Source organism: Nicotiana tabacum, chromosome 20, assembly GCF_000715075.1.
Source record: "Nicotiana tabacum cultivar K326 chromosome 20, ASM71507v2, whole genome shotgun sequence".
NCBI classification, from domain to species: domain Eukaryota; kingdom Viridiplantae; phylum Streptophyta; class Magnoliopsida; order Solanales; family Solanaceae; genus Nicotiana; species Nicotiana tabacum.
In genome coordinates, this window is record NC_134099.1 from 155,351,852 (window position 1) to 155,362,939 (window position 11,088).

The 11,088-nt window shown below is 41.9% G+C and overlaps 2 protein-coding genes across 2 annotated transcripts; both read right to left on the reverse strand.

Annotated features, from left to right (window-relative positions):
* Positions 1-790: 790 nt before the first annotated feature.
* Positions 791-2,356, reverse strand: LOC142174614 (uncharacterized). The gene is made up of 3 exons (XM_075240442.1): positions 2,124-2,356; positions 1,121-1,907; positions 791-1,024 (listed from the first exon to the last, which is right to left on the reverse strand). Exons 1-3 carry the CDS (start codon positions 2,354-2,356, stop codon positions 791-793), a joined length of 1,254 nt encoding a protein of 417 aa, XP_075096543.1.
* A 2,380-nt stretch (positions 2,357-4,736) lies between these two features.
* Positions 4,737-5,066, reverse strand: LOC142174615 (uncharacterized). The gene has a single exon (XM_075240443.1). The coding sequence runs from the start codon at positions 5,064-5,066 to the stop codon at positions 4,737-4,739; it is 330 nt and encodes a 109-aa protein (XP_075096544.1).
* Between the last annotated feature and the right edge of the window lie 6,022 nt (positions 5,067-11,088).

Sequence of the window (11,088 nt, forward strand, 5' to 3'; positions counted from 1 at the left end):
TCATTTTATTTCTCTCAATTTGACTTCATCGGTTTTCAATGATGTTTCTCCATTCCCACGCCTTTAGCCATTGATATGAAGGACTTGTACCGGGTTTTGGGAAAAATAATTGTGGACAAAATTACAACTTTGGAACCATTTGGACGGGGTCATGGTTGAACATTATAACATCTGCCCCAGTTTCCATTTCGAGGAAATTTGGATTTTTGTTCTGGTATGATTGAACCCCAAGGAGAGGCTGCCTACGTATCCTTTCGGAATCAAGTCAGACGTAGTTCAAGTAAATTTTCTCTTTCTTTTTCCTTTCCTTTTTTCTCTCTTTTTTCATTTTTTATTTCATTTTCTTTGTCTTTTTTTCTTCTTTTTTTAACACTTTCAGGTTCCAAAGAGGGTAATCAAAGAAAAATAACTGGCTCAAAGGGTTTAGAAAAGGGTTATTGGTGTTTGGGTAGCGAAAATAAAAGTCTTCGTTATCTCAATTGTGCAAAGACGTCACCTGAAGCAAGCTTAGACATAGTACCTTTTTACTGCATCCGCGTTCACAGCTGCTTCGGGATCGTTTCCTTCAATGTCACCCAAGTATAATGCTCCTCTGGGCAGTATTTTTCTAATGATATATGGACCCTTCCAGTTAGGAGCAAACTTTCCTTTTGCTTCCTGATGATGAGGAAGAATTCGCCTCAATACCAACTGCCCTACTGCAAATTTCCTTGGCCGTACTTTCTTGTTATAGGCTCAAGCCATTCTTTGTTGGTACAACTGCCCGTGACAAACTGCGGCCATCCGTTTCTCATAAATCAAAGTCAACTGTTCCAATCAAGTTTTTACTATCTTCGATCTCTGCTTCAACAATTGTCCGGAGCGAAGGAATTTCCATCTCTGCCGGTATCACAGCCTCGGTTCCATAAACCAGCAAATACGGGGTTGCTCCTACCGATGTGCACACTGTAGTGCGATATCCCAGTAAGGCAAAAGGTAACTGTTCATGCCACTGTCTGGAACTCTGGATTGTCTTTCTCAAAATCTTCTTGATGTTCTTATTCGCTACTTCAACAGCGCCATTGGCCTTGGGCCGATAAGGAGTGGAGTTTCTATGCATTATTTTGAACTGTTCGCATACTTCCTCCATCAAACGACTATTCAGGTTCGCCACATTGTCTGTGATAATAGTTACAGGAATGCCGAAATGACAAATAAGGTTCGAGTGTACAAAATCCACTACAACTTTCTTAGTGAATGTTTTGAGAGTGATGGCTTCTACCCACTTTGTGAAGTAATCAATAGCAACCAATATGAATTTGTGCCCATTTGAAGCTTTCAGCTCGATCGGACCAATGACATCGATACCCCAGGCGACAAAAGGCCAAGGTGCTGACATGGGATGTAATTCTATTGGAGGTGCATGAATCAGATCTCCGTGCACCTGAAACTGATGACATTTCCAGACAAAGTTGAAGCAATCTTTTTCCATAGTTATCCAATAATACCCAGCTCGAAGTATTTTCTTTGCCAGGACATACCCGTTCATATGAGGTCTACACACTCCTGCGTGCACTTCCTGCATGATTCTTCTAGCTTCCTCAGCGTCAACACATCTCAATAAATTGAGATCCGGGGTTTTTTTATACAAGACCTCACCACTCATAAAGAAACCACTCGCATGCCGCCTAATGGCCCTCTTTTGATATCCAGTAGCATGTTCGGGGTACTCTTGTGTTTTCAAAAACCTCTTAATATCATGGTACCATGGCTGGACGTTTGGCCTTGCTTCAATCGCATTACAGTAACCATGCCTTTCCCTGATTTGGATTTCCAAGGGATCGATGTAGGCATTTCCTGGATAAGGCAACATCGAGGCTAAAGTAGCAAGTGCATCAGCTAGCTCATTGTGGCACCGAGGGATGTACCTGAATTGTATCGATTTGAATCATTTGCCGAGACCTTCCACATGCTGCCGATAAGAAATAAGTTTGACATCTCGAGTTTCCCACTCTCCCTAGGCTTGCCGGATAATCAAATTTGCATCCCCTATGATCAATAAATCTTCAACATCTTGGTCAATCGCCATATTCATGCCCATGATGTAGGCTTCATATTCAGCAGTATTGTTCGTGAAGAAGAACCGGAGCCTAGCTGTAGCCGGATAATGCTGAGCAGTAGGTGAGATCAAAATTGCCCCAATCCCTACACCTTTGCCGTTCACTGCCCCATCGAAGAACATTTTCCAAGCATGAGCGTCCTCAGGGACTACTTCTATTGTGTTTACCTCTTCATCTAGAAAGTATGTGCTCAACGTTTGGTATTCTTCGTCAACCGGGTTTTCAGCCAAATGATATGCCAACGCCTGGGCTTTCATTGTCGTGCGAGTAACGTAGACTATGTCAAATTCAGTGAGCAAGATTTGCCATTTTGCTAGTCTTCCAGTGGGCATCAGTTATTGGAATATGTACTACAAAGGATCCAACCTGGTTATGAGATAAGTAGTATGAGTTTGAAGATAATGTCTCAACTTTTGAGCAACCCACGTCAAGGCACAACACGTTCTCTCCAACAAAGTATATTTGGCCTCGTAGCTAGTGAACTTCTTACTCAGATAGTAAATTGCTTGCTATTTTTTGCCGGTTATATCATGTTACTCGAGGACACAACCAAAAGAATTCTCCAACACTATCAGGTACAAGAAAAGAGGTCGCCCAGACTCTGGTGGGACCAAAATTGGAGGGTTCGACAGATATTCCTTGATTTTGTTGAAAGCCTCTTGACATTCAGATGTCCATTTGATTGCTGCATCTTTCTTCAATAGCTTGAATATGGGCTCACATGTGATAGTCAGTTGAGCAATGAACCGACTGATATAATTTAACCTGCCCAATAAACTCATCACGTCTTTCTTAGTTCTCGAAGGAGGTAGATCTCGGATAGCCTTTATCTTTGTTGGATCTAACTCGATACCTCTCATGTTGACTATAAAGCCCAGAAGTTTTCCTGATGGGACTCCGAAGGCACATTTAGCCGGATTCAGCTTCAAATCATACTTGCGCAACCTTTCGAAAAATTTCCTCATGTCTTGAACATGATCATCCTGAGTTCTGGACTTGATAATCATGTCGTCCACATACACCTCTATCTCTTGATGCATCATATCATGGAAAATGGTGGTCATAGCTCTCATATAAGTTGCCCCGACATTCTTCAACCCAAATGGCATGACCCGATAACAATAAGCGCCCCAGGGTGTAATGAAAGCTGTTTTCTCGACATCTTCTTCATTCATCAACACCTGGTGATATCCTTCGTAACAATCCACAAAGGACTGTATCTCGTGTTTGGTGTAGTTATCAGTAAAGATGTGGATGTTGGGCAAAGGGAAATTGTCTTTAGGACTTGCCTTATTCAAATCTCGGTAATCCACACACACCCGGGTTTTCCCATCTTTCTTTGGCATGGGAACTACATTAGCCAGCCACGTATGTACTGGACCACCCGAATTACCCCTGCTTTCAACTGTTTTGTGACTTCTTCTTTAATCTTATCACTGATATCAGTCTTAAACTTCCTTTGTTTCTGCTGAACTGGAGGACAATCAGGGTAAATTGGCAATTTATGCACCACTAGATCGACACTCAATCCTGGCATATCATCGTATGACCAAGCAAACACGTCTTTAAACTCAAACAAAAGTTGAATTATTGCATCCCGCGTTTTCTCATCAGTGTGAATGCTTATTTTTGTTTCCCAAATTTCTTCAGAAGTTCCCAAATTAACTGGTTCTGTATCATTCAAGTTCGGCTTAGGTTTATTCTCAAATTGTTCCAGTTCTCGATTTTCCCTAAAAGCCTCTTCTTCATCATATTCCGGTTCTTGGTTCATGATTTCACAATTAAAAAATATGTTTGGAACTGGGCGTGAAGTCCGCAAGCATGTCATGTTATTTAAAGCCGCATTATTATAACTGAAAAGAAGAAATAAAAGAGAAAAATAGCAAAAATCAGAAAGAATAAAGAGAATAAATGATGAAATATTGATTTCATTTCTTGGGATTAGGAAGATAACAGGGTTTACATTCAGGAATTCAAAGACAGGAAACTTAAGGAACAAACATCCGAGTCACACCCTGGGGTAACTCGTGATGTAGAAAAAGTGGCAGGACAAGTCTACCCGGACTCCCGCCTGATCGGGAATGGTGTAGCTTTCCAATTTTGGAGTTTAGCATTTGGTCCCATGTAGAGCACCTCAGCGGTGCTAGTACCTTCCCCTAGCTGAACCATGTTGGTTTCATAAAGCATTTGCCTCATAGCTCCACATATATCTTTCATTTTTTCGACCATGAAGTCCTCATCATCTTCATTATCGCTGTATTTTGGCTTGACAAAGGTCTGATATAGATGTGGCAATGGCTATGGCAAGACCCATCCTTCCCTTTTCCTCTCATCCGCCCAATCTTCCTCTTCTGGGGTAGGGTGGAAACCTATCCCGAAAAACTTTTCTGTTGTGGGTAGGGTTATTGGCTCCGGTAGTACTTGTAGAGCTTTTCCCAATCCTTTTCCCGGCTTGAAACCATGTTTGATCATCTCTTTTGCCACCATGATTGAAGCATTAGATAGGAAAGGTTGGGGGCAAGGGCTCCACTCTTCGTACTGGTCCACCACTACAACTTTGAAAGCTTGATAAATAATGTGTTCACTTCCCTCCCTAGCCTCCAAACATGGGATAGATGGGTCCCGATAAATAGACTGCTAGTCTTCTCCGTGGACTACAATTTCCTGATCTTCATACTCGAACTTTACCATTTGGTGAAGGGTGGAAGGTACAGCCCCCGCGACATAGATCCAAGGCCTTCCTAGAAGAAAGTTGTAAGATGTATCCATGTCCAACACTTGGAAGGTCACCTCGAAATCCACCGGGCCTATGGTTAACACCAGATCTATCTCTCCGACGGTATCCCTCTTAATGCCATCAAAAGCTCTTACACAGATGTTATTGGGACGAATCTTTCCAGTCCCGATTTCCATTCTCTGCAGTGTAGAGAGTGGACAAATGTCAACACCCGAACCCCCATCCACCATTACTCGCTTGACATAAAAAACTTCACACTTGATAGTGAGATGTAAAGCTTTGTTGTGAGCCGCTCCCTCTGGAGGCAAATCGTTCTTACTAAAGGAAATTTAACTAACAACAAAGAACCTTTCTGCCATTCTTTCGAGTTGTTCAACTGAAGTCTCAGCATGCACATACGCCTCATTTAGAGTTTTCACTAGGGTCTTATGATGCTCGGCAGATCTCTTTAACAAAGATAGCATAGACACTTGTTCAGGGTACTTGCGTAACTGATCCACCACTTCATAATTAGGCATCTTCATTTTCTGGAAGAAAGCCTCTGCCTCCTCAGCACTTACAGGCTTCTTGGGTGGAAAGCACTTCTGTGTGGCATTGTTCACCTCTTGTACATCTGAATATTTCCTAGCGAAGGTATTTCCCGGAGGTTCTCCCGTGATTTCTTTACCTTTGTATGTAACCAACGTCTGTTGATAATTCCATGGCACCACAGACGGGTCCGTTATTGGCTTATATGGCACGCGTCCGATAACCACTGGCTCGTTCAGCCGAGGCAATTTAATCGTCCCCCGGACCACATAGGCTCCTTTTGGCACATACGCTAGTGTTCCCTTTTTGCACTTTAAATTTCTTTGGAATACCCACGACTAACGGCTTTTCTTGGCGACCTCGCAGAATATAGAGAACCTCTTTTTTCGGAGGCGCCATCTCTGCCTTTGTTTCAACATTCTTTTCAAGTTCAATCTTGATAGTTTTAGTCTTCTTTCCCCCTTTCTCCTGCTTCGGGGTTGCTTTAGGTTTTCTTTCTGCATCAGCAATAGCAATTATAGCTTTCAAGGTGGGATCGAACTCTTTGTCCTCACAGATCATCCCGATTACCGGCCTGTTGTTACGAGCGGGCAATGGATTATTGGTCACATTCGGAGCTTTTTCATCCCTCAACACTATTTTTCCTTGTTCAATCAAATCTTCCACAGCTTTCTTCAAGGTCCAGCAGTTATCAGTACTATGCCCCTCAACTACTGAATGATAAGCACAGTGGACACCTCGTTGGTAAGCTGGAGATTCCGGATTCTGCCTGTTTTGGGGAATAGGCTGCAACAAATCCATCTGGACAAGCTTAGAGAACAAGGTGGAGTAGGGTTCACCGATTGGTGTAAAGTTGGGCCTCCTAGGTGGTTCCCGGCGGCGAAAGTTATTTTGTGGTGGTCGGGGATTATATTGGTTCTAGTAAGGAGGTTGGTTTCATTGGAATGGAGGTGTATTTCGGTTGGCTTGTGGTTGCAGTCGGCCGAAAGGTTGAGCATTCATGACCGCATAAGGGGAGGGAGCGTAGGCCATATCATTGTGAGGATAGTAGTGTTGAGGGGTTCTTTCGGATAACACCGGTCTATGATCCCGATATATCCTTCCTCCTGATGCTGCCATGACTGTTTCTTCTTTCTTTTTCCCTTTGGCGATTCCTTCAGACCCGCCTTGGATGGCTTGGGAGATCGCTCTTATGGCCGACTGGCTCAAGATTCTACCCGTTTTCAGACCATTTTCAACCATTTCCCCGATTTTAATTGCTTCTGCGAAAGGCTTTCCCATGGCCGACATCATGTTCTGGAAGTAATCGGGCACTTGGGCTTGTAGGAAGACAGTGACCATCTCTACCTCATCTATTTGAGGCTTCACTCTCTTGATGCTTGTTTGCGCCACTTAATGGCATATTCTCTGAAGCTTTCTGAGGGCTTTTTCCTTAGATTTGTCAAAGAATTCGTATTCGGTGCAATGTCTATGTTGTACTGAAATTGTCGAACATAATCTCTGGCAAGATCGTCCCAAATGTGCCATCGAGATATGTCCTGATCCATATACCACTATGAAGCTATGCCGATTAAGCTTTCCCCGAAATATGCCATCAACAATTCTTCTTTGCCACCAGCCCCCCGTAACTGATTACAATATTTCTTCAAATGAGCAATGGGGTCGCCGTGCCCGTCATACTTTTCAAATTTTGGTGTTTTGAACCCTAACGACAAGTGTACATGCGGAAACATACACAAATCTGTATAAGAGACACTCTTTGGCCCGCTCAAACCTTGCATTTTCTTTTATCTCTGTTCAAGGTCCTCATTTTCCTGGCCATCTCATCTTGATCTGGGGCTTTAGGGGTTTTTTCTTGCCCCGGTGTAAACTCATATGGTGGTGGCTGAGGGTAAGTGTTACAACCCATATCCACATGTGTTAGTTCATGCCATATATTAGTTAACATAAATCCAAGAAGAAATTATCTTTTAGAGGATAAGAAGTCAATCCTATTGGTCTTAAGTGATACAAGAGTGTATAAGGGTGATTAACCAGTATTAGAAGTTAAACGAATCAAGGATGTTGTAACTCGTATTTTCAGGTAATCTAGCGGTGCTTAATACACTCAAGAGGTCATTTATTAAGGTATTTTAATCATATAATATCCGTATCATAAGTCTTGAAGTCAAACGAGTTATGAAACAAAAGTCGACAAAAGTTGTCGCAACTTAGGTTCATAATTTTACTTAAACATTGGGTCAAATGTTTCTAATCTTTTCTCATAATTTACAAGGAATTACGGGGTGATATACCAACCAAATTAAATATCTAGGAGTCTAGTTTCCAACGCATTAAACCGTTCATCTATACAATCTCGGAGTAGAGAGATATTCGCGTTTTCGCGAGACTGCGCCAAGCACCTCTCTATGGGGCCCACTAAGTCGGTTTAAGATATTTGGACTTATATAGGATGACTCCAACCCGTTTTAATTCATTTATTTTCACTATTTTCAGACCTTAGAACCCTAGGAACATCCTCTCAAGGTTCTCTCAAGATTCAAGACCCAAAAAAGGGCAAACAACACAAATCAAGTGTCGGAAATTCCGTGGCGCTAGTAAGTCTCTTGTTCTTCTTGTTGTTGCTCATTTTTGTGTCGTTTCAGCTCGTGTGGGAGGTTGTTTTAAAGGGTTTATGTTCTTTAAATACTCCCTCATGTTCTTAATATCAATCCTAGGTGATTTCAAGCCTTCTAAAGTGATTCTAGTGCCGAAAAACACTAATTGATCGCTAGTTTCGCCTTTTTGTTGTTGTGGCAGCATTGGAGGGATATTTCATGGAAATTTAAGGTCAAATTGGAGTTGTTCTTTCTGTAAGGTAAGGAAACTCTTACTCTATATGTATTTAAGATTATCCAAGTTGCAGCTAAGCCATTGAAGCTAGAACTTGTGAAATATATGTCGAAAGGCTTGGAAGTAATGTTATTGTTTGGTGGACTGTTTTGTGTTGTTGTTGGGCTGCGTATTTTACTACTATCTTGTGGAGTTTTGGAGGAGGAAAGGTGTGGAGAAATACCATATATATGTAGGGTTATGGGCTGATAGTTATTCGTAACATTTCCAGGTTGTTTGACACGACTTCGGTGGTTGTCGTATGTATTGAGTGATTAGGCTGTGTGTGGACTATTTTAGGAGGCTCAATATGTTTATTATTGATGTTGTTTGGGCTGTTTGGTGACTGTTTTGAATGGTGTGAGGTCATATATATAGGGGAGGTGCTGTCCGTTTCATCGTAAAATAGGTTGTGGTCGATACATAATAGTTATGACGCTTAAATGATAACGATAGTATCGTTTCTCTTATTGTAGACTAAGGAGTTTAGACAATTGCATAGCTTGAGATTGGGGCAGTATATACAAGGTATGTGAGACTATCCCTTTCTTTCTTTTGCACGACTCCAATTGTACATAATGTAATGAACGATCTTCCAAAGATACTCTACTCTTAGAAGCTAGCAGTACTTACATTGTTTTCCCTCTTATGGAACGATTGATGTTAATGTTACTTCTCTTATTCTTATGTTATCAATGTTGTTCGTACTTCCTAAATCTTATAAGGTTCATAGTGAAGAGTTAGTCCTAATAATGTGTATAGAGGATACCGACCTTACGTCACTCCGAAAGGTTTAGAATGTGATTCCATGAGTCGAGCATGCATTATATATATGTATCTATTTTACTCTACCAAGCCACGCTATAGTTGGCCGGGTACGGCACCTATTGTGCAACCACTGATCAATTGGGTTTTACCGAGCTCCACGTGGCCGGGTATGATTCTACCGAGCCTATTATGGCCGGGTACGATATGATGATGATGATGCCCACAGAGGCGAATGCTTTAAAGGTTTATGTATTTATACATATGTATCATGCATTTCATGTAAGTAGCCCTCAGAGGTACTAAGATGTTACAGGTTGTATATTCTCTATCCTTGCTTACATTACTGATCACATTTATGGTTCCTTGCCTTACATACTCAGTACTTTATTCGTACTGACGTCCTTTTATTTGTAGACGATGCATGTCGTGCTGCAGGTCCTGATAGACAGGCAGGTGCAGCTCCCCCACCACAGTAGACTGTCCAGTTCAGCGGTGATTGGCGAGATCCCTTCTCCGGACTTGCCTTGGTCTTGGTATGTAATTTTTGTTATAGACATTATGGGTATGTCGGGGCCCTGTTCCGGCTATGTTGCAACACTTATGTTCTTTTAGAGGCTCATAGACAGGTGTCGTCTCATGTATAGTTTGGTATGCCTTGTCGGCTAGTTTTTGTTGTATAGTCTTTCATAGTAGCGAGGTAGCTCATACCTTATACGTAGTTTCTTGATTGTCTGGTCATCCCCTGCTATGTATGTTCATGCCGTCATATTTTATTGCTGGTTGTCCATGATCTAGGTCTACCATTTATATTGATCTCGTCAGCCTTAAAAGATAATAATGAAGGTTAGATGAAATGTACGTTGGTGCTCGGCAAGTGTGGTCGGGTGCTAGTCATGGCCCTTCAGTTTGGGTCGTGACAGTAAGCATATGCGGAGTATGGAGGAAGTTCTGGCTGGTAAGTAGGAGTTTGATAAGTGAAGGCTGATGGATCAAACATAGGCCTTGGGACTGCGGGCTGTGTTGTAGCAGAAGATGGTGGAACAGTGAAGATGTTTGGAGCTGTCCCGGGTATGAATGCCTGGGGTCGGACCTCAGAAGTTGCTCCTACAAAATGTGCGGATATAGTAGGTTGTCCTAGCGGGACGTTCGGGTGGTTGATGGGAATGTTAAAGGTACCCATTGGTCTTGGGAACAACTCGGGAAATCCAGGGATGACACTCGGTGGTTCTTTTCCATTTGTCCATGCGTCCCACATCTCCATTACCCTCAGACGTAAGATTCTGTTTTCTTCGGCCACTGCGGACTCTGAGGCCGGGATGCCCGAGAGTGGGCTATCTTCCGAAATAGGGATTGTTGGTAGGGTCATTTCTGATGACATTTATGTACTACCTTTAGATCTGGTAAAGTAGTGGTGCGAAGCCAGTTTACCACAAAACCAACTACCTGTTTCTATAAACCTGACTAGAGATCGAAATTGGCAAATGGTTAGTTTTGGACAAATAACAGATAGGTAATCTCATATTAGGGTGTGATGCACCTACACAATTAAATGGATTTCTACATGTTTTGCACGGTTGCATGCGTCATCCCAGCTTTCTTTTGTTTTTCTTTTATTTTCTCCCACTTTGTTTTTCCCTCCGATTTCTTCATTTTCTGCTTTCCCTTTTTCTTTTGCCATGGTTTTTCCTTTTATTTTTCTTCCGCTCTTTGTTTCTTTTGTTTTTCCTTTATTTTCTTCCCTCTTTTTGCTTTTCTCTTTACGGTTACGATCGAATCCGATGATGATTGCCTACGTATCGCGACCCCGCACGAATCAGACCAAGCGTAGTTCATGAAAATTAAATGCGAAAAATAAAGAACAATTTTTTGGGAATTTTCAATTTTCATTTCTTAAACATTCTATTACAAACTAAACATTTTTGAAAAGGGAACTAATAGACTCAAAATAAAACCAAGTACAGACTCAAAAACAACTGATGCAAAAAGGAAGCCAACAAACAGACAACAGACTCGGAAACGGAAAATACAAACTCGAACTATGAGTACATTAAAGCTTCAAAAATGGGTGCCCGCGGGGCATCGTTC